This window comes from Platalea leucorodia (genome assembly GCF_965183815.1).
Source record: "Platalea leucorodia genome assembly, chromosome: 5".
NCBI lineage: Eukaryota > Metazoa > Chordata > Aves > Pelecaniformes > Threskiornithidae > Platalea > Platalea leucorodia.
In genome coordinates, this window is record NC_138827.1 from 50,485,629 (window position 1) to 50,509,810 (window position 24,182).

The window sequence follows — 24,182 nt, forward strand, 5'->3', positions numbered from 1 at the left end:
AGCATTGAACAGAGGTTCCACACTCATAATTTATCTTTAAATAATCCTATAAAAGTGTCCCATACTTACTAGTGAGAATTAATCCAATGTTTAGTATTTAATATGGTATTGCGTGTGCTCCACACTGCCATAAGGTGTTTCAGATTTATCCTCTTGCCACGCATCTAGTGAAAAACTCCCAGTAAGAGGTACCGTGTGATAAACCTCCGGTCACAGAAGCAAGAAATCAACAACCCCTATGGGGACTGCCTGCAGGGGCAGGTTCTGGTGCCTGCAGTCACCTGAGGCAATGAAAAACCTCACCCTCCACGCTGGAAGTTTTGCAAAGGGAGAACAAAGCACACCTACCTCCCCAGCTCCCTGCTACACAGGACTAGAGCCAGTAAGGCTAAGACAAGAGAGTCACTTCGCAGCACAATCGTTCTGAATTTTCCAAATTGTCTACTTCGCAGATAGGTCTACTTTCTACTCTTGCTACCTGAGTTGATTCGCATGCCGTAAACTAAATCAACTGCACTACATCAATGTATTTCTACTTGTCCTACAGCACAATTAAGAGACATCTAAATAAACGTGCCCATGCCATTTATTTCTCAGAAACACCAGAAAAAAAAAGGCCAAGTTATCTTCTGAGAACTTTCTTGGTTTGATGAGCAAACAGCTGCTGGTAGAACACTCCAAACGGAAGATGTTTCCAAGACTGTGGCCAGTACTGCATAGGCTGTTTTTGGACATGTGAAGCCTGGTGCAGAATCCCATCTTGTTACCTCCCAAAGACAGTCTTGTGCACTGGTCAGACCTTCCACGAAGGCTGTAACTGTGCTTTAGGAGAACTTCCCTGCCTGAGGTGGTGGGCCAAGGAAGCCCCCTGCTTGTTTGGTGGCAGCCCGGGAAGGAGCAAGACCGAGCATCTTCTGGATGTTCTGCAAAAACAAGAACAGAAGAGCAGGATACTGTCAGACCATGACAAGGGAGACAAAGAGGAAGAAATCCCAACTCTGCTTACAAGTACAACCTTCCCACTAGTTTCCACAGATTCAGGTTCTCACCCACATAGCCTTACCAATCTGGCTACTATATATCAGACCTCTATCCCTATACATTTCAAAAAGCTTAGCACCGAGCCAGACAACCATCTACAATGGCTACAATTAGAGCTAGGCCCCTCTCCCCCACCTCAACAAAAGCGTTCTGATCATTAAATCCATATTGGGGTTGAGGGTTCTTTTCCACCTCCAGCTACATACCACACGCCATCAGCTGGCAGGTACCTCGTTAATGTCTCTGCACACTGGTTGGTTTAAGATCAACCTTCAAAAGTTATCTTTGCAATTTAACTGCAGTACACACACAGGAGCAGGTTCCTAACATCTGCTCACAGGCAGAACCGAAGCAGCCCTCGGTTTTCATGAGTTCCAGAAACCCCTGTTGATAGCGGCCATCAGAGCCTGAGGGTCTGCAAGCTGGTGAGGAAGGCTCTCTCCTAATGCAGTTGGAATTTGGGTCAGCAACATGGCAACCAGAATGCGTGCCAAGTTCAAGTCAGGAGCTTAGGCACAGAATTAACATGAATGCTAGTGATGCAGGCGGAACAATGGTTTGGTGGAGATATGCAGTATAACAGGATATATGTAGCAAAAACCAAAAACTGACTATTGAGATGACCTCATCTGCATCTGAGCAGGGTGTTTCAGTGGAAAACAACAAACAAGGAAAGAATTAAGTAGCAGAGCCAGGCATTAGCTAAAAACTCACAGTAGAACATTTAGAAGTTAAATGTTCTATTTTTGTGAAATTCCTTTCAAATTTTGCAACAGTGCAACTACAAAGAGCTATCAGTTCTTTCAGTTTCATCCTTCACTGTAAATAACTATAGCTCAAGATGCTGCTCATGCAGTGCTGGCAAGACGTCTGATGCAAAGGAAAGAAGAAAACAACCATGTCCCCCTCATGTCACCAGCTGAGTCCTGGCTATTGAGACAACAAAAGGAGGAAGGAGGATTTTCTTCAAACCTGAGTGTCCTCTCCAAAATAACTGTCAGGATAGGTCAGACAGCAAGGTCACAGAGTTCTTGAACTTTTTGATCATGGAAGGAGAACAAATGAAAAAAAAAGCAGACAGAGCTTCATAATTCCACAGTAACTAAGTTAAAAAAAAAAAATCAGAATCATTCCAGGTGGAGACTATGGAAAGGAAGGTTTCAGCCCACACACAAGCATGAAAGTAAAGGAGGGGAACACTTGAAAAGGAATTACATCAGGTTTAGTCCATGGCCTACATAAATCAGCCGCTGGTTGATATTCAGCAACTGAATGAGAGCATTTCACTGTGGGAGACTCCTTCCTGTGGTTCCTCTTCTCAGAGCATCCCTAGTGAAGAGATGGACAGAAGGGAGAAAACAAAAGCAGCTAATGGACAGATTCAGTAACACCAGAGGGTGCTGCAGACTCAGCAGCAGGCAGGACCGGGATCCTACCAGCTTTGTACTGGCTCACCCGTGGAGCAGAGTAGAGATCCTAGCACAGCATCCATGGAAGCAAAGAAGTATGCACTGCCTCCTCTCTGTTCCTTTAAGTATCAAGAGAGAGGAGAACTCTGGTGCTAAAGTTCACTCCATCTGCTTGAACAGTTCCAAGAGGAAGAGAGATGACAGCTTGTCTGTATGTGGATTCAAGGCTACAGTCACTCTCCAGCATTATCCTTCCACAGTAGTCCCTTCCTTGCTGTGGAAGGCAGCTAGCCTCCTGCATTAGCTGCAAAGCAAGTTTTGCTGGACAGCAATCCTGAAGTCTACACAGCTGGAAACACCAGGGCTGGGGCAAGGTCCAGCAGAAACCTGTCCTGTCTGGTGTACACCACATTGCACAAAGAAGCCTGCAGAGTCTCCTTCCAACACAAACAATACCATCACCTTCAGGAGCAGGGAGGGAAGACTAAGACTTATAGATCCAAATTCCTCATCTGAGCTCTTCTGAACTTTCCTCAAATGACTGCAGGAAGTACAGGAGCTGCTTCTGCTTTGTCTTCAAACCCAGAAGGAGCCTCAGAGACAAGGCAGCAAGTGGCTCCCTGCCCCAAGATCAGGCCGTGTGGGAAAGTGCACTCCTGGCAGTAGGGATAATTGCTGGCTCCCCTTCCCACTGGGAACACATCTCAGGGAGAGGCAGCCTAAGCTACAGTTCAGGCATGTGTGAAAAGGAAACAAAGACCAGCAAACGCCTGAGGAACAGCAGCATATTCCTCTTCACAAACAGCACAGGTGAAGGCTGGGAGTTCAGAAACAGGAGCAGGGACAGAGGATGTAACCCTGACATTATGCCTCCCGCCCAGCCCAGCAGCAGACTTTCCCAGCTGAAACCCAACAGCTCAAGGACCCTAGGAAGGCCTCTCCCAGCAACCCTCCTCTCTCCAAACAGGAAGGCAGGAGGAACTAGGGGACAGGATTTACGTGCCAGGGAGAGCTGGGAACAGCGCAAAGGAAGTTACTCACTGTGAGTTGACTATTTTGGGAGATGCTGGCCAGGTCACAGGCAGCAAGCTTCCCAGTCTGTGTTTGAAGAGTTTATCACTCTCACATGCCTGAAGACCACATGAAGAGACTGCCTGATGCTGCTACTGCCCATCCCACTAATGGCAGTTTAATCACCATCCAGTTAGTCTCCCCACCCTCACATACTCCCCTGCATTTCCCTCCAGGTCACATTTTTCTCACACACACACACGAGTTCCTCTACTTCTGAGCTCCATAGGGATGTCTCTCTTCCCTGTCTTTGATCCCTTCACAGGCAGCTCCAGGATTTAAGAGAAGGCTGAGGGATGTACGGTCTCCTTAGTTTGTTCACAACCTGTTCTCTGACTTTTGGTACACCTCCACTCCTCCTCCTGTGTCAGCAGTATCAAGCCAGACATTAACTCCCACATCAGTTCTCCTCCCTTGGCCTAACAGCTGTTTTGAATCTGACCTGGTGAGATTTCCCCTTTTGCACACAGTGAAACACAAAGGGTCACAAAGCTTTCACCTCCAAGGTCATCGAAAGCACCGAAAGCAAGACTTTGGCACCATTTTAAGCCCTTAATTACTTTCTTCCCCTCTCCCCTGGCCTCTCACAGCCCTTCAAAGTCCTCTTGCCAATGCTGTTATCAGTTCTTTCAAATAGTAATAAAGCCAAGAGCAGGATGCCAGCAATCACAGCTTTAGTTCCTAGCTTTTGCACAAACTAATGTGGCTGCTCTCTGCCCTTCCCTCCATGTATCAAGAAGGACAAAACCAAGCTGTCTAGCAGCTGGAGAACTGCAGGTATCATTAACCACGATCACACAGATAAAGCAGCACTATTAAGGCTGCAATCTAACACTTCAGAGCAAAACCACCTTTCTCCAAAGCAATAAAGTAACTTCTGTCCTCCACAGGGCCACCAGCATGAACTCTCAAGCACAAGGGCAATTTTTTTCCAGAATTTCTTTTGAAAGCCTAACCCACTGCAAACAGCTCAGCATTTCTGCCCAGAACCAGACTGGACTACCACTCAGTTCATGCCGTCTACTGATTTCACAATAGGAAACATCAGGAAATGCCCAGGACTAGAACTAACCACAGGAATTGTATTTTTGGACCAAAAAAAAATCCATGGGGGATTTTTCAGCAGGGGAGTTCCCCAATCAACCCAGTGGGTGCAGAAAAATCTTGCTGACAGTGCTATTTAGTTTCATATAATAGTCTGCAACATTGGAAAGAAGGAACTTTCCATGTAACAGGTGAGTAACACAGAGGAGCACCTGACAAGATTTCCTGAAGGAACAGCATCAGCCCACAGCATCCCAGGAATTCAGGAAGATGCTCTTAAGAGCTAAAAAGGTCTCATTTCTTTCAAAGCAGCAAACACTGCTTCAGTTACTGGGAAGTGAAACAAGATTTGTCTTGCAGCAAACAGAATGAGGAAGCCCCTGGCCTTTGCTACTCTGAAGCTGGCCCTGCTTGAAGTGAGGGGTGGGCCAGATGACCTCCAGGTGACCCTTTCAACATAAATTTATTCTCCAATTTATTATCTGCTTTTGCATAGGACCAGACACACATCCATTTCAACACAAGCACCCAATATGGAGGGCTATGGAGAATTCAATTCACTAGCATGCACTTTGTGACTAAAGGAACTCTCTATTATTAAGCTGCTCCATCAACCTCATCCAAACTTCTGACAGCAGCTGGCATAACATGTCACTTCCCTGTGCTGATCTGCTTTAAGTCTTTCTAAGTCCCTTGGCACCCCCTGAGGAAAAGCAACAAGTCGGTCAAGGAGAAAAGCAGCAAGAATTCAGGAAGTGAATCAAAGAAAAAGGAAATATAAATACAGAAGAGAAGAGAATTTGCAGCTAGTTGCACCAGCATTCATCCAGCCCCCAAAGTCTATTAACTTATCCCCAGCACTCTCTGGGGAAATTTGGAAAACAAAGTAGACTTCTGGTTGCACTGTGAAGGTCCACTTCTCCTTACCAGCCATTCTGCCACTTAAGCTGCTAGCAAACCTTCCTGAAAAGGCACCACCTTTGTCCTCACTGATGCTTCTCATTTCAAAAGATGGGGTTAACCAGCTTTGCTGGAGAGCTATGTGTAGCCTACTCTTGGGTTATCATACCACACCCCCTTTCTGTTCACATCCCAAACACTGGGAGAGACTTGACACCAAAGGTGAAGTTCTTAAGACTCTGAAAAAAGTCGGGCAGTCAGCAAAAACAGGAAGGACAAACCCAAAAGAACAGGTTTAACTCTTTCCTTACTTTTCTAGCAAATTTATGGACTGATTGAACCTTTATAGAACCTCAAGCCACCAAGAAAGTTTCCCCTGAAGATGCTACACTTCTCTTTTCTCATATTACTGTAAAAGTCATAATTACTGAGAAGCAGTGCTTAGATTGGCTTCTGATGGAGACAATCTCTTGAAATGGCAAACTACAAAGTCAGACACACACACACACACAAAAGTAACCCATTTCTGCCAACTCTGTCCTCGTGCCGTGGTGCAAGTCTCCAGTCAAGTCTCCTACATCAGTCCAGGACAGTGGCTGTTTTTATGATCCCAACCTAGAATTGCTTTGAATATGAAGCATAGGAATGAAGGCAAACACAGAAACCACAAACAGATCAATAACAGGCAGCAATAATAGACTCCTCTTTATGGATGGCGACGTGCTTTCCCTGCTCCAGGTATGCAAGAGACACAGCAATGTACTCACCTGTCTGATTGACATTGTGCAGAGAATGTAGAGGAAGATGAAGGAGCAGTCGGTGTAATCCTCACCCAGAAGATTGCGGTGGGAGAGACCTTGGATGTACGAGAGGGGGATAAATGGAAGCTTTGCCACCACTCGGCCATCAAATCTGGAAAACAGAGCACTGGATCACAACTGGGGACAGTAAGAGAGTCTTTGGCTATAGAAAGAACAAGCGAGCATCTTCAACAGGCAGATAAGACCACATGGAAGGCTAAAAAGCCATGCTGCCTTCTCCAGCCCACCTCTACATACACTACAACAAGGAGGCTAAATACACCTCTCTCGCAAAGCCCTCCACACGCAATCACCCACAGGGTAAGGAGGCTTCCCTCAATAACAGTTTTGCCGTAGTCAGAGCCAAAGTGTTTCATAGTGATTTCAATGATCAGCTGGACAAGCTGCTGGTTCATAAAATTTGGTTGGTGTTTTGCAGTTTACCGGTGCATTTTATTTAAAAGTCAAATTTAGCAGATAACTTCCCAGAACACAGTGAGCACTTGAATAAAAGATGGATGACTATCACCCTGCTGTATTGCAGTTAATGCAAGAAGATGGACTCTTTGCTTTAAGCAAAAGAGCATTTTTTAAGCGGAGCATAAACCAAAGACACCTTTTTCTTTCCTAGAGCAGCTATACTTCTCAGCACAAGAAGGATGCATAAGAGAGCCATCAACGGAATGCTTTTTAATACCAACAGTCTTCATTGCATTAGCTCTGAAAATGAAGGCAGTGCAGAGGCAGGACGATGCCGCATATTCCAAGCGGCCTGTCCTACTCCTGGAACTCCTCCAGGTCCACATTCCAGGGCATCAGGCAGAGTGTGAATTCTGGCCAGTTCGCAAAGATTTCTCCCAACCCAGACAGTCAACCCAATCTTTTGAAGTAAGTGTGTATGACGCCTCATCAGCATGTGCATATTTGGATGTTATTTTCTCTGCATGTGCTGATTTTCTAACAGGTGTTTCTTGTTTCAAGAGATCCTAAATGAGCGTTCTTTCCTGTGGAGATGCATTCACACAGCTACAGCTCAAACACACACCAACTTTGTTTACATCTCACAGGCAGTTTGGCAAAAGAGCTAGGAACGGATGTTTATCTCCCTGTAACATCCCCCAGTGGCTTAAAATTCTGTGTCATTCCTGCTGTGAGAGTGACAAGTACTTCAGCAGTAGCACTCCGAGGTACCTGCTTTTAATTCCAGCAGGTTTTCACAGTTATCACGAAGGGGTACTGAAATGCACAACTCCTAGAGTAAGACAGAGAATTGATTGCATTAAAAAGTTTCTGACAAGAGAAGACCGAGACACACAGAAGCCAATTACTCTCCCAGGAGAAATCCCATCTGCTTGGAGGCCACCACCACTACCGATCTCACTGCCCTAGCACAACAGTCATTCAGCTGCTTATCTTCAGCACAGCGTTCTATTCTTTGGGTTTAAACCAGCCTTCTTGACACTTACATAGCCTACCAGCATGGTCCACCCGGCTGCCCCATTACTATTGACACTCTAAGGAAGGGAGCCAGTCATCGCAGTAACTTCCATTTTGGCTAAGCTGGCATTTGGCAAAGGTGAGGTGCCCAGCCACAGAGCAGCAGTGTCTGCATGGTACTTGTCCAAAGGGCAGCACATCATGCTACTTCTATGCAATTCCTGCTCCTTTTGTCCCCCAGAGCAATGAACTCATTCAAGAACAGGAAAGGCAAGCAAATGAGGCTACAACCATTGCAGGTGTCAGCCACCCTTTTCTTCCTTTTCATACCACACCCACAGCACCTCCACGGATGACCTGGCAGTAGCAGCTTCCCAGAGGGAGCCTAAGAGCCTCCTGAATTCATAACTGAAGTACTCTCCTCCTGAGACAAGCAGCTGCTCTTTATGCTATGTCAAGAGAATGACAGTACATAAGTGAGAACCAGCTCCATCAAACCATTCTATCAGCTTCAAACAGTGCAAGTACAACCCATCAAAGCTGCCATTCAGATACAAGTGCACTAGCTACCTTGTAGTGAGACCAGAAGCAAAAATTTAACTATCTAGCCCCAAAGACAAGACAGCCAAATCTTTAAATTTTAATTCAATAGCCTCAGCTATTAGTAAGAAAGCTATTTCAATTCGAACAATCAGTGAGCTCTCTGGATACTCCTGCTGTTCAGGTTCCCTCTAAAGAAAGAGACGGTTAAAGGACAGGTATGCGCAAAAGCTTCATGTCAGGTCTGTGGCTTATAGCATGGTCGCTGTGGGCAGGAATCCTCAAAAGAGGAACAAGACAAGTAAACTTGGTGGTCTTAAAGGAGAAGAAACCAATAAACTGATTTTTAGGTTAATATCTATGAAAGGAGGAGCCACACAGGATGTAACCAAAATCAGTTCCTTCCTAAAGCTCTTGATGAACGTAGTGTCCTGTAACACTCATCAGTCACAGCATACTCTGAACTGCCTCTTCCCCACTCTAGGAAAGTGGGCAGAGTAGGGTGGGTTTTTTTAGTTTGTTTTTCAGTCTGTTTCACAGGCAGGGGTGGTGGTGGTGTTTGTATTGCACCCAAATAGCCAGGCAAGCACTTGAATGCCTCAAATGCACCATAAATCCCCCACTGACATTATGTTGCTGGGCACATGACTCACGATGCACCTCCATCCCCACTCAGGACTACAGTTAAATGAGACATCAATGACTCGAGATTGTATCCAAATCTTGAAGTCCTTTAGTGCTGTGTTCCTCTGCTGAGTTTCACAACATTCCAGAGAATGCTAGATGCTGAAGTCTGACTGAGCTGAATAAATGAAGAGTCCACAGAGTGGTACTTCTGTTATTATGTTACCCCCTGTTTACAATTTATCCACTCACAGGTCTACAGTAAAATAATAATTGACTGTATCCTGGGGACTGCCAGCACAGAGACCAAAGGTTTTGGTGCCCAAGAACATAAAATCCTCTTTGCAGGACAAGTATATTGCCCAGATATTAAGCAGCCTCCCAAAGATTATACTAACCATATTCATGTTATCTTCAAATTTCACAGCCAACGGGAAGTTCACATTTCAAGACTGAATCAAGGTTTAAAAGTCAAGCAGAGTCTTTCAGTTTTGCATGTCTGAAATAAAGCTGTCTACAACTGTGCAAACCAGTTTGGGCTTTTTCTGTCTTTTTTTTTTTCGTTAAAACTAGACCTATCCCAGGTCATTTTTAAAGCAAAAGAAGATTAGAGCCGATGTCTGGACCTGCTAGTATCTTGACTCTGATCGCCTTAAGTAGGGCAACAACAAACTCTGCAATTACAGCTCATTTCTAAGGGCAAGAGAGCTGACCCAGTTTTACTTGCAAGAGCATTCTTTGGTCACACTATTATAGCAAAGCCAAAGAAGCTGAAGACTGTAGCTGCTTGCCTGACAGCTACCAAACTTGCCCTTACCGAGATGCTCCCAAGCAGAAAGAATGTTAGAGCTGTATCTAGATTGAATGCAATTTGTTCAGTTTGATTGGATTCAGCATGCAGTGCTCCCTCTTGAGCAGAATATGGGTGTGATGACCAAACAACAGCATCTTCATATGAAATATTCATCCATTTTATACAGATTAGTTATGGTTCTTGGATGGACTCTGTCACTGTAACACTTCAGGTGACAGAGGGAAGGTGGAGAATACATTCACCATGAAAATTTAAGAAAAATCCAGAAAGTTGATACTTACATGGAGTTAAACATTCCCATCAAGGCAGTGAAGCAGAAGCCAATGGCAAACATGGATTTCATCCGAACCTGCAAGCAGAAAGGTCAGAGATAATCAAAACAATAGGCCTACACTGAGGGATTATGGGCTCGCACCCTTAAGAACAGGCTTTGTACAACATCACGGGAATCCAGAAGGAAAAAAAGATGACCTAGAAGGGTAGAGGGATTGTAAAAGTGACCGGAGAACTCCTGAAGAGAAGTCTGGTCAACAGCTGGGTATAAAGGCAGCCACAAAGTGGACCACTGATGTGAAGAGCTGCTTCAGGGGCGGGCGGGGGGGGAAGTGCTCAAGAACTATCCTGTTACCTTCACAGGTTGTTTGTTTTTTTTTTCCTTAAGCCTATACAATCAATCAGCAGGGGATCATTATGGAGACCGAACTTACAAGAGGAAGTCAGACAAATTAATTCTACTTTGAAAACATCATGAAGACTTACAAAGATGAAAATAGCTAAGACTGGGCATGAGATGAGGCAGTAACTGCTGGAGAACTCTGTGGCTCATACTAAAATCTGTAGCTATTAGAGATAGATAATCCAGAAGGACCTTTCAGGAGGAAAAGCCGCTATGTCTGCCAATTGCATAGTCTTTCTGTTGGAAAGCTGACTGAAATCTTCAAACTGGCTTTAATTTTCTTACCATTGACAAGTCCCTGTTGTTATTCTTCAGTTTCTCTTCTTGTCTCTCTGGAAGGACAAAAACAACAACAGTTATAATCAGTTGTACCAACCCAGAAACCAGAGTGTTTTCCTTTCCAGGAAGACTTAACCTTCTTGGCTCTTCAAACAAATAACACTTCCAAAACCAACTCCAGCTCTCTATCTCAGACAGTAGAAAGTGAAAAACTGTACATAGTCAACTGCTTCTCCACCACAGCAACATGCAGCAAAGCAGGCACAAAAGAGGAGGCGGCTAGAAACGCACATTCAGCGCTTTTGAAAGAAACGCACAGAATGTCAAATTTGCGAACTCAACCAACTAACACAGTAGCGTGAACAGTGTTGCCAGAAAGCAGACAGTGCCTCTATATCACATTTCCGAAAGAGAGCAGTCTCAATTTGCTGCACACCAGGCTCACCATTATAAATACATTATGTAAGAAAGGATTTCATTTTGGAGGTGTCACAAGGGACTCCGAAACCGTACACAGAGCTGGGAGCTGCACCTCCACAAGGCTAACATCCTGCTGGTCTTAGTAATGAATTTTGGACCCTTGTCACACCTAAAAGATTCTCCAAAGAGGAAAGAGATTTTCTACATGAATTTCAGTAATGCATGTATTACTATGCTTTGCAGAGAATACTTTAAAATACTATTTTGGAAATTTAGTCTGTCCCTAAGTCACCACAAACTTCAAAAGATGCCTAGTTTTCTGAGAGGGCATTTTCCATGCCCCTCATTGGAGGACTGCTCTGGCCTTGGGCATTATCCACCACCTGTCACCTTTCCTGTCCCACATCCCCATCGTCCCTTGTCCACTATGCTCCTCTCAGACTGAGGATCCAGAGGGGCAGCCAGGGCTTGGAAGCAACATCTAGCTGAAGTAAGGATGTGGACAATGAAGAAATATCCAAAGAACAGTGTGAGCAAAGAGAGGGGGGATGCAGAAGGACTGTCAAGGGGTATCCAGCATGCAAGTTGTCCAGTGAATCCCTGCTGAAGTTTCAGTACAAGAGGCCCACAGCACAGAAGCTCAACAGTTATCTTTCAAGCCCCTGCTAAATACAGGGACTCACAGTAAGCATTATGAAAGGCAATAGCAATGCCCCTATCCAATTGCTTAGAATCCTCATTGCTGTTTTCAATTGCTCCTAACTACAAACCATCCACTCTGGCAGGAACTTCCCAGACACCTGCTTCCTGACCCAGGTGGAGAGTTTTGTTCTGGGACATTTCAGCAACCACAGGCCAGCTCTTTAGGAATCACATTTGGCACAAATACTTGTTTTTTCCCTCTGCTACATACCTAACCATCTATTTAGATGGGCTAAAGGTTACACAGGGATAAAGAATACAGCCCTGATCCCCCAATATACCTGACCTGTTTCTCACCCATTTCTACAAATTCAAAACAAACAGGCTCTGGCTGTCCTTACATAAATGGTCTATTCCTGCCCAAGTCATACATAAGCAGCCTTTAAGTACTTTGCTATATAGCTGAGTAGAGGCACAGAAAAAGAGAACTGGGTCAACAAACAGCACCCTGGAGTCCAAAAATCTTATTCTGCTCATTGGAACACAAACCATGAAGATACAGGGATACAGCAATAATCTTATTTGCCAGCACTGTGTGCTTTTTGTTTGTGTTTTGCTGTCTACCCAGCACTCCTGGGAACATCACTGACTTTTCTTCCAGGGGCACATGGACACAGAAAACAGTAGCAAAGTTTAAGCTAACACACACACTCCTTAAGCTGAAATGACAGAGGGCTGCACCATGGTGTTAAAGGCATCCTGTTCCAGCAGTGTGAAAGGTGATTTAGACACAACGTGACTGAAGTCGGTTCACTTTACACTTAAAAATAAAAAGTCTGATAAGTAAGAAGCACCAAATTAAGCCTTCCCATGCAACTTTCACCCTACCTCCTCCTATGTATGATTCATCCCTTACGTAACCAAGTAATATCATACACACACCTTCTGTGCACAAAACAGATGGCAACTGAGGCAGGTCTGTACCACAGCTGTGACTTATCTGTAAAGCCTCAGCTCTTTTTTTTTTTTTTTTTAAACTAGAATGGTAGAATTTAAAGGAACTCCAGCACAAGTAAATTAGCTGTTACAACAATGTTACATCTTGCAGAATGATCTGACATCCAGTAAGTTACTGGGATCAGAGATTTCAAAAGCAGTTAACAGCTGTGAGTCATTTTCTGGATGTCCAGCTTGACATTTAGGGCCTGATTTTTCATAAACACTAAGAATTCAGCTCCGCCTGAAAACAAATGAGACACTGAAGTTATGCAGCACACGCAAAAAGAAAAATCAGAAAGTCAGTCTCAGTATCTTAGGCTTGGCCAGCAAGCATCACAGCAAACAAAATCAGTGGTCATTTCCTAAGTTCTGTTCTTAGTCCCTTTGTGCTTTGTTTTGCATTTGCAAAACAAGATTATTTCAGTGTACAAAAAAATTGGTGGAGCATCTGAATTCCTCAGATTCTACTGTTTATTAGTTTAATCCAAGCACAAGTAAAATATTCTCTGCTAGGAACATAGCTTGGATGGTGCCCTGCAAAAAAAGTCATTGCCGCACATTCAAAAGCAGCCATACGTAACAACAGCATGTAACATTAAAAAGTTGCCTTATTCACCAAGTAGTATTCATCCCATGCATGGATTATTCAAGATTAAGAACTGAAAATGCACAAGAGGAAGAATTTTGGCTCCTGTCCCTTCAAGAGTCTAGCGATAACAGGTTTTATACCTAGGGAGAACTGTTTGAAGATATGTTTATAATTATTACCAAGCTTTGTACAGATCAAATGACTAATCCAGCTACCTGGTGTTACAGAGGAATGAGGAAACCAACTCCCAGGAGCTTTCAGAAGTGTTCCTGCCACGATTTCTGTAATAATTTAACTGAGCTTTGCAGCACGTTTTACTTCAGAGTCCTGCAGATAACAGAACTTTCTAAAACTCATGTCTGTTAAACATCTACCACGTCGTGCTTTCATAGTTCAGCACTTAAAGACTTAAGCTTATTGACAATAAAAAAATAATGGAAAAATAAAACACTACTTAAAATTGAGCAAAACTGATTTAATCAAACTTGAAAAAATCTAAGTGCAGTTAGAGTTAACATGCAAACACCTTCAGCTCTGAAGTGTTCAAGTGAGGAAAAAAAATGAAAGATCCAAAAATCACAATCATACAGTCATATAGCTATTGCAAGCTGACAGTGCACTGCAGCAAAGAGCTTTGACAACAGAAGCTAACAACAGTCACTGATATAAAGGCTCAAATCCGAGAGAAAGGCAACGAGTTCAGCAAGAAGTGCTGCTCCTCTCAGTGATGCTGCCCTTTTCCACATTTGACTAAAGCCATCAGGAGGCTAGATGTCTCCTGTCTTGGAAGAGTAAGGCAAAACTGTTGATATTCTAGTCATCAAGCCAAAAATCAGCTCTAGTACCACTTTAAATAAATAGTTTTGAAAGGAAGGAAAGGATAATCACTTCTATAAGTTTCTCAACCTTCTCTCATTCTTGGGGCACCGCACTCATAGAATCATAGAATCGTTAAGGTTGGAAAAGACCCTTAAGATCATTGAGTCCAACCGTCAACCTGTCACTGCCAAGTCCATCTAGACCATGTCTTCAAGCACCATATCTATCCGTTCTTTAAATACCTCCAGGGATGGAGACTCAACCCCTTCCCTGGGCAGCCTGTTCCAATGCTTGACCACCCTCTCGGTGAAGAAGTTTTTCCTAATATCTAACCTAAACCTCCCCTGGCACAGCTTGAGGCCATTTCCTCTCGTCCTATCACTCATTACTAGGGAGAAGAGACCAACCCCCACCTCGCTACAACCTCCTTTCAGGTAGTTGGAGAGAGCAATAAGGTCTCCCCTCAGCCTCCTCTTCTCCAGACTAAACAACCCCAGTTCCCTCAGCCGCTCCTCATAAGACTTGTGCTCCAGACCCTTCACCAGCTTCGTTGCCCTCCTCTGGACGCGCTCCAGCAAGACCCTTCACCAACTTCATTGCCCTCCTCTGGACACACTCCACTCCTCTCCCAATCTTACCTATTTTCTTTTTCTGCTGTCGGCCTGCAGATTCAGTTATTGTTTCCTTCTTCTTTTCCACTGCCAAGTGAAAAGAAAGATATTCCATCATTTCTGCATAGGGATACCACCACCCGTTTTCCACACACAAAACAAAACATTGTATTCCTTTAGAGAAGAGGGGCAAAAAAGGAAGCTAGGTATGACTAAGAACATATTCAGAATCAACAAGTTATAAACCACCAAGGCTGACTCCACCGAACACTTAAAAATAATTAAAAAAATTCAAAACCCTGGATGACATATCAGAATATTTAAAGGGTTAATTTTAAACTCTGTCAAGAGCCCATTAAACTGTTAACTGAGCAGTCTGGGGACAATTTTGGCTCAAATGACCCTTGCTGATTTGTCATTAGTACTAGACAGTACTTTTGATTCAGCAAGTGTAGTGAAAAGAGCTTTGTGGCAAGCTCTGCTCCTGATTATCTGCAGTGGGAAGCAGAACATAGGAAAGCCTGTGTTCTCGTACATCCCTTCTTCACAGGCAGGCATTCTCAGGGGAAATGCTGTCCAAGCAGTCAGCCACAGCCTCTCCATTCTTCAATTAATTAGTACTGAAGCATTTCCAATATTTTAAAGTAGGAGCCTAAGCTCAAAGTTACTAAGACCCCAAATCAGACACTCACCAAGCATCTGCAAACAACTACCACTGCAGCAAAAAAGGCTAACATAAAGCCAGTACAGTGAACTTATAACACAGTAAATGGGCTGCTCATCTGCAAACGCTCTTCTGCTGACAGCAAGAAGAGCTTTTCCAGAAAGTAAGAGACATTTTAATTTAAGACCTATAACAAGAGCACTACAAGAAGTGGAGACGGTAAAGCACGGCTACGGTTTAACAACAGATAGCAAACCCTTTATTTACTCTAAACTCTATGTATCTGTACCATATCTACTCTACCAACGAATAGACTTGGCTCTTTTATTAGCTCACAGAACCAGCTTAGAGACCTGAGCATTAGGACTGTTCTCCCATAGGAAATACTAGCTGAGCACAGATCTAGCCTTGACTTCAAAGCACAGGTGAAATAAAGAGAGCCAGCTTTTAAAGTCACACAAGGATTTGTAGTGCTGGCTTCTGAAATGCCTGTGATAAGCAAGTGAGTCACAACTGCTAAGAAAACCACACTAGCCCAGACAAGATACCTAAACATCATCTCTTCCACGGTAATGTAGTAAGACACAATTGTTTTTTCCAAAGAACAAGCATACCTCTGATGGGCAGGCTAGCACAAGGGGAAAAAACAGGGAAGTCTGCTTAGAGGGAATGTGGGAGAGAGGTGCCAGATGATACAACCCACCCACTGCTAACAGAATGCTCTCTCCGTAACCTTCCTTATGCCAAATCCAGCTCGGGGATCCTGATCAGTCCATCAATCCTAGTCCACATAACCCCATGGCCCCCCACTCTAAACCCAACTGAAGAACACTTTGACTCTTTTCAGGCCTACCTATTGCTCCGAGCCCTAACAAGAGGGCTCCTCCAGACCCCAGCTTCACTCTAGACGGCACTATTAAGCCTTATGCCAACCCCGAGGAACTCTACAGCCCTACTCCCCTTATGGTTCGAGCAGAACAAATAACTGTCAGGCATTCTCGAAAGCCTGTCTGTGGGAACGTACATGAGCAACATAGCAGCAATTCTAAGGATAGCCTTCAGCCTTGCAAATTTACCACTACATTTACCCCAGAACGCTTACTGCAATCTCTGCAGCAGTCTCAGACAATGCTGTGCTTCTCAACAGAAAGAGGACAGAAAGAGATGAAACTAAGGACTGTGAGTAACAATGTCTGCTCAAGCACACCACTTGGCCCATTTGTTTTTGCAAATCCTAAGGATTGCTAGGACTCTCATGGGAGCACTTAAAGATCTCAAATGTGTTTTTTCCTGTTTCAGATGTGTTAGATAACAGTTGAAAGGTGTGGCTCAAGTGGTCTACTCTGCAAGTTGTCTGTAAGCCTTCAGGTCAGCCAGCTGTCCTTAGCTTAGGAGGAAAAGAGAAAAGCCAAGCTTATTTGGTTCTACTTTTTTTTTTTTTGTTGGGGTGGGGAAATCAAACAAGGAGGTTAGAAACTAATTGAGATGCATGAACCTCACATCTTTCCCATCACAAATTATAGCCTAGATACCAGGAGAGCTATAAAAACAAACAGCATTAAACTCTTACAGCAATCACAAAGCCCCAGAGATTAAGTCCTCCTAACTGCTTTCAACACACTAGGACATTAACTCAAAGTTTTCAGCTGGGTTTCAACTACTTCTCTAACTTGCTCTTCTGGGGCTAATTCTACCCTACACAATTTTGTCAGTCAAGTGGGATTAAAGTGAGGCAGGCAGAGATGCAATCCCCATCTGCTACTGCTGTGATGACAAAAAGCCCCTAATTTAGGAGCTGTGACACAAGCATGACTATACTTCAACTCTTCAGTTTATTTTGCCCAGGAGAAGGCTGGAATAAGCTAGACTGGAAAGAGTATGCTTTGATAACATTGTTCTCTCACACACTAAGAGCGCTGACATCATGGCGAAATACTTTTAAGGTAAAACCAGCTCAGGTTTGGGCCCCATTGTTGTGTGCTGTCTCTTACTGCTGCAACTTGTGTAGGCACATACAGCTGAGTTTGAAAGGTCAGCTGAATTTCTCCTCTGCTCCTTGGCTTCTGATACAGACTAGTCCATTGAAACACTCCATGCTTAGACCCTCCTGTTTGCCATTCCTCTTAATATCCAATGCATATCTTCTGACTGCTCAGCCTCTGCTCCCTTTTCCCTTCCTCCCTTGTCCTTTGTTCAATGCCTCTCAGTAACGTGTAACTGAAGTAACCTGGGACTTCTTTTTCTAATTAATTCTATTTGTTTCCAGTTTACACTAGTATAATTTATTTTTATACCAGCTGAAAGCTCAGACCTTTCTATCATGACTTTGTCTTTACTCATCCCCCACCATTAATCATCACTTTTACTCTTTATTTTATGCTTTCCTCTCATGGTATTCATTATTCAATCCTAGTTCTTTCTTACTACAGATGTCAAATTCTCCACTGCCCTTGAAAAGCAGAAACTGCACCTTTGAACTTATTTCAGGTATCTAAAGGAATCTACATATACAGACACCGGCTACTCATGTTCAGAAGAAAAGATGCCAGTACTGATCTCTTACTCCCTCCTGTCCTCCATTAAGAGGAGGGGCAATTCGGACAACGCAACAGGTCTTTGTACTAACCTTCCCTCCAGCAAAAGACAAGAATTAAGGACAGAAACAAGTCCCCTCAATACAGATTTGTGTACCTTGTAAAATTACGCTTCTATGAAATCCAAGCTGAAGAAAGTTCTCTCCCTCAGCAGAAGAGGCAGCAGGAATTTCTCAGAGCACAGACTCTATTCAATTTGACATCTGCTAAAGCACGATGTAACAAGAGCAGCAAGACACGTTCTCTAATGTCTGAAGAGTACTTACATTTCTTGCTCTGTTTTTCCACTTCAGCCTTTAATCTCTTGTATTTGTCTGTTCGGTATACCAGCACCCAAGTTATACCTGAAACAAACACTCAGCAAGTAACTAGAGAAGTAAAGACTTCTTGCAGTAATAGCGATACAAGTTAGCAAATACATATGCAAAAAATAGACGTCAGGTCTACAAAACCACGCTATAATACAGCAAAGATACCACAGATCACCAGAAAGCTATATCATCACTTCCCTTCAAACCTCCTTCTCAAGTTCCATGTAACAATGGCGCCTATTAAAAAAAAGTCTTTAGAAGTTACCAGCTATCTTACTGAGCACCGCTGTTTTGTGGGTCTCATTCAGTTCCTTCATGATCATATTTACCAGCTGTTGCTCACCTTAAAACCAGGAGCTGATTAAAGCAATAAACATCTTTGTGTTCTACATTTTCATAGCACCTAATTAAGGCCCAAGGAATAATTTCCGCTCCTACCAGGACATGCCCATTAGTAGTAGCACATTTTGAAAAGGCAGACGAGATATTGGGCTATAAGAGATCTCAAGAGATTCTCCAGTCTAACTCCTTGCGCTCAAACGTCACCAAAACAAGTTGTGCCACAAGTGCAGAACCAGTGGTTTGTGGACAGTTTAATCTGAGCTCCTACACAAAACTTTTGGCCCTTTTTTTGGCTTTGGTTTGACAACAGGACTGTGCTACTGAGACCCAGGGATTACCAGCTGCAGAGAAGAGATGTAGAAGCTTCTGAGGTCAACACAGCTTTGTATTGTGAAAGGCAACGGATGTGTACACCATCTAACCCCAAATGCAATGCAGTAGAGCTCCTAAAAAGCAAGTATCATATCCCACCTGGGACTCTCCCCACCCCTGAACACCCAGAGATGGTATCTTGCAGCTCTGTTACAAAGAAGATTTAGGGATAGAGCTCAGTGCCAGGAAGAGGGAGCAGCCTCCAACTTTGACTACCCCAAAAGGTACCTATCCAACTTGTCTTCAAAAAGCTGCACCTATTTCAACACTCTACCATTTAAAAAGCCCTTTCAAGCAACCAATCTAAGTCACCATCATTGCAAGTTCAGGCAATTTTCTCACATCCTTCCCACAAGAGTTACAGAAAACCACCAGTGTCCTCTTTCAGGCACACTGGAAACTGTTAACCCATCCTCCCATAGCCTTCCTCCTCCTCGACCAAACGAGCCCAATCCCCACCCCTTCACATCAGAGGTCAGTTTTGTCTAAGAGTTATTCGCTGCTGTCCTCCACGGTGCCTACACCCTGCCTAAGCCAGCCGCCAACCACCAGGCCTCAAGCGGCCCTGAGTAACTGAACCCCAGGCCAGGACCGGCCCCAAGGCCCTCCCCGCTCCGCCAGCGCCCAGCTAGGACAGGCCCCACCGGCCCGCCGCCGGCTGGGGGAGCGGCGGCCCGGCACTCACCCTCCGCCAGCAGCGCGGTGCACACCGAGATGAAGACGATGAGGAGGGTGTCGGCGAACATGGTGCTCATGATGGTGCCACCCCCCACCCCGGTAACGCTGCCGCGCTCCCGGAAATAGACCCCGCCACCCGGAAGCTACCGGGGATCACGTCGCCTAGCAACAGCCGGAAGCGAGCTCCCGCGCTTCCGGGAAGCTACGCTGACCAATCGACGCGGCGCTCAGAGAGAAGCCGCGGGAAGAGCGAGGGGCGGGAAAAGCGCCAGCGGACGCTGCTCTGATTGGGCGGGGCGGCTGTCAATGCTGGCGGCGGGGCCCCGCCCCTCCCGCCGGCTTCGGGGAGCGCGGCCTCGTGGCTCCGCGCAGCCTGTCATGGCGGCGGGGGTAGGGGTCCCCGGGCACGGCTCTCTTTGGGGAGCGGAGCCGGGACCAGGCGCCATCCCTGTGGCTGGGAGGGGGCCGGCCTCCTGCCCCAGCACCCCCCGAGTCCCACACACCTGGTTCTGGGGGTGCCCAGGCCCTGCGCGGGGCCCGTGGTGGGGTTCCTGCTGCCAGCGCTGCCCTCCCGGGGTCTTGCTGGGCCGTGGTGCCCCATAGGGCTCCCTCCGAGCCGCTCTGAGACCTTTTCCAGGAGAAGATGCACAGGGCATCTTGTTCAGCGTTCCCACCACAGTCACCAAGGGGTTGTGTGGAGCAGCCTTCCTGGTTTCTAAAGTTGTGCCCTGGGTTAATTTGCCAATGGCGTGAATAACCTGTTAGCGCATAGCGGTGGGAGGCATTTTCTGGGATCAAATATTTGCAAATATGTTGCCTGCCCTTTATCGGGATTCATTGCTCGCCTGTTCTCTCATACAGCCAGCAGCAGAGGACTGCATTCAGTAATTCAAAGGGCTGGAAGCAGGGAAGTAAATCTTACATTGCTGTGTATGTGTAAAATATTCACAGATGGGATGAGACTAAGAAGAACACTAACGAGGACAGTGAAATAATGGCAAGGATTTAGCAGAGAGACTAACTGACTTTTATTGAGGCTCCAGTGGTTATACCTGGAGCAACAGAACTAGACCAAATCCACAAGTTGTAATGGGGTAAGGAGACCTAGAAAGCAGAAATACAGAAAAGGAAACAGGGCAGGCAGGGAAGGGCAGGTTTCTGCCTGTCCTTACGTAACGGAGGAGCGTGCCATCAGTGACGAGCAATGCACTGTGGGATTACATGCGCAGAGCTGAGTGAAAAATACGGAAGGTAAAAAGCCCTGCCGTCGCCCATAAATTAAACACTCTGTTCAGAAAGACGGTGACAAAACCATAGTTCAGAGAAAGCAGCGCAAGTAATAAGTGAGGGCGTGAGATTAGACAGCAAACAAATCCTCCAGAGCCTGGTGACATTTGCATACAAGGAAACATGAAAGTCACATCTCTGCAGGTGGCTATGCAATGAGTCAGGCGTCAGTGCAAGTTGCAGCTAAGCACCTTCTGTGCCCCAGGAAAGTCCTGGCGCCGCCTCCATGCATGAGGAGCTTTTTGCAAGATCGGGGGAGAACTGAGAGCAGAACCTGGCCATGAGCAACAGGAGTCCAGCAGGAGGAGGGAGGAGAGAACTGAGCAAGAGCCATCAGGGAGACAGGGATGAAATTAAGGATGGATATTTCAGTTTAGGGTGAGCAGCAGGAAGATATTAACGGCTGATGATGTGGCAGGACCCATGATAATATTTTGTGCCCTGCTGTGTGCCACCTCATGCACTTGGCTGTGCTGTGTGCTGTCCGCCACATTCTCTCCCTCTCTTTAGAGCTCCCTGGCTTTCCTCGCTGTGAGATGTATCACTATCAATCAAGGCAATATTTGGAAATAGTTTCTTTTATACCACTATGGGAAATGATTCACACGGTATCGGTTATCAATACTGAACATGGTCTTTCACAGAACACTTGTGCGGCAGAAGCCAGGCCAGGAGGAGACGGTCAATGACATGAACCTCTTTCCTCTCTAGTGTCGGTGCTTTGAACTGGAGGTAGAGGTGACACGGGCTCTTTGTAATTTCATCCTGTCATTTTGAATCACACCAGGATCCTTATCAGCAGGTTTTTTTTCAGACAACAGAAGGCATATTACTCTCAATGGCATTTCCTTTTTAAAACAGCATTCTGTGCTTTGATGAACGTGTAAAGGACAGATGCACTCTTGTTGGGTGCAGCCTAATTTGATCTAACGAGCCTGGGATGTGAGAAAAAGGAAAGCATTTTTCATAATACATAGCTCTGGACGCATGAGTTAGGGGCCAGTGCAGTCTACAAATATTCTAGATACAGAAGAGGTAATATTTATGGAGGCAACCTCCAAACCAGGCCTCCAGAGAGACACGTCCAAACAGATGTCATATACTGAAGTCTCCAGATGTAAACCGAAGAAAAGATTAAGTTGCTTTGCACAGTATGTTAGTGACCGGCAGCTAGGAAGAAGAGTGTGTAAAATTCTCATGTAGTTTTGAGGAAAGATGCCATCCAAAACTAACTGGGACTTGGATTTGATTCACTTCCAGTTTACAGCCCTGGCCTGGTTTTGAAAGAGCTGTTAATCTGATCTTTACAAGTTCTCCTTGTGTTCTATATAAATAAGCCTTGAATATCCTTAGCTCGTACCGCTCGAGGGCCCATCAAGAGGTGTTTACTTGTCCTTCCCTCTACAAGTGTGTCTGCTCCTGCCATGTGTCAAGCGTCTGGTTTAAAAGCAGAACTGGAGATGAAATGCCACGATGGGCATCCTGCAGAGACGCTCAGCTCTGAGGTCGATGGACAGCACAGTCTGGAACAGCTTCAGCACACCAGGGGTTTTGATCTGTCCCCAAGCAGGGCAGCAGAGAGGCTAGCAGCGATGAGCGTAGGCACGAGGAGAACCAAATAACCCCGAGGTCATGACGCGCTGAGGGGGTTTTGCCGTTCAGATGCGGGTGTGTCGCTGTGGGGGTAAGAAAGAAGAGCTGTGAACAGCTCCTGGGGCCCGGCGATGTGCGTAGGAGTCGTGCCCACGGTCAGTGCTTGGAAACTGGCATGGGGCCGTGGGAATCCGCTGGAATTCATCCCCGCAGGAAGTTCTTGTCCGCATATAGCACTTCCTCCCCTGGCACGGGCTGCGTGCGGAGCCATGGTCCCGTGCCACAAGCCGCAGCCCGCGGGGGGCACGGTTGGAGGGGAATTGGGAGCGGTGGGCAGAGAGGGGCCGCGCCTTCCCAGGAGATCCTCTCTCACATCCTGCGTGATGAGGGCTGGGACGTTGCACTCCATCTGGCAAACATTTCCACACCTGTTTCACTGTATTGAAGGGGGAAGTTAAAAACCTCACTGAAACTTATGATCCTACGAACAGCGCTGGGAGGAACCTTAGGGCATTGCTTAGGCCATCTCCTGCCGCAACGCAGGATCAACTCTGCTAAAAACTTTTTATACAGGAGCTTGCCTAGTGCATTTTTTTTCAAATCCTTAGTGCTGGAGAGTCCTTATTTCTCCTTCAACAACTTATTCCAGGACTTAACCATTCTCACACTTAGAAAATGTCCCTGAATATCTATCCTGAATTGCCCTTGTTGCAATTTGAGCTGGCAACATTTTGTTCTAATCTCCATGGGTAAGAGAAATGTATTCCCCTCCTGTTTGTTGCAGCCTTTTACGTAGTTGGAAACGGTTATCATGTGTCCCCGCGGCCATCTCTTCCCCTGACTAAACACGCACGGTTCCTGCGGTCCTTCTGCGAAGCCAGACCCCAGGCTGTTCCTGAGACCCTGCTGGAGTCTCTCCATCAAGCCTCACCTTTCCCGAAACACGGTACCCAGTGGCGTTGGTACCCAGCAGAGGGTTAGCTACCGCATCCCGCCTATGTTTAGGTGTTCCAGTGGGATGTTTGACTTTTTCACAGCAGCGCAGCACTGACTCTTTGATCCACCGTACTCCCCGATCTTTATCTGTAAAAGGGCTGGCTAGACAGCAGGTTCCCATCTTGCGTTTTTCACGGGTGATTACTCCTACCTAAGTACAGTACTTGGCACTTGCCTGCATGGACTTGCACCCTATGTTTTGCTGAGCCTTTATCCATTTTGTCAAGAGCATTTTGACTTTGAATCCTGGCCTCCAGAGCGCTCGCAGCTCCTCCCAGACGGGTCCCGTTTGGCAAAGACTTAAGCATCATTTCTATTCCTGTTTTCGGGTCGTTAATAAGTGTTCCTAAGTGCTCGCAGGACCAGGGCCCGGGTGGGGTGGGAGAAGCCAGGGTGGGGGACGTATAACGGGCATCCTGCTGGGGTCCACCCTGGTGTGGTCCCAGCGCTCACTGGAGGCCGATGGCGAGCGGGCAGCGGGACTCATCGGGCAGAGGGGCGAACCGAGCCGGCGGGGAGAGGGAGCGAGGGCCGGGGCATCGGGCGGCCGCGTCGCCTTTGTCTGCGGGAGGGCGGCGGCGAGGTGCGGGCCCATGTGGCCGCCGCGCCGCGCCGCCCGCCGCCGGCAGG

The 24,182-nt window shown here is 45.9% G+C and overlaps 1 protein-coding gene across 1 annotated transcript; it reads right to left on the bottom strand.

The window, feature by feature from the left end:
- Nucleotides 1-568: 568 nt before the first annotated feature.
- On the bottom strand, nt 569-19,872 carry TMCO1 (transmembrane and coiled-coil domains 1). The gene is made up of 7 exons (XM_082312109.1): nt 19,684-19,872; nt 18,240-18,317; nt 14,743-14,802; nt 10,642-10,688; nt 9,962-10,029; nt 6,233-6,377; nt 569-923 (listed from the first exon to the last, which is right to left on the bottom strand). The coding sequence occupies exons 1-7, from the start codon at nt 19,751-19,753 to the stop codon at nt 825-827; spliced, it is 567 nt and encodes a 188-aa protein (XP_082168235.1). The 5' UTR covers nt 19,754-19,872; the 3' UTR covers nt 569-824.
- Nucleotides 19,873-24,182: the final 4,310 nt, after the last annotated feature.

Coding starts and splice junctions, on each gene's coding strand:
- TMCO1 (XM_082312109.1), bottom strand. CDS start 19,753: ATGAGCACCATGTTCGCCGACACCCTCCTCATCGTCTTCATCTCGGTG. Junction 10,030..10,641: donor ACAACAGGGACTTGTCAATG/GTAAGAAAATTA, acceptor TTCTGCTTGCAG/GTTCGGATGAAATCCATGTT. Junction 6,378..9,961: donor ATGGGAATGTTTAACTCCAT/GTAAGTATCAAC, acceptor TCTGTTTTCCAG/ATTTGATGGCCGAGTGGTGG.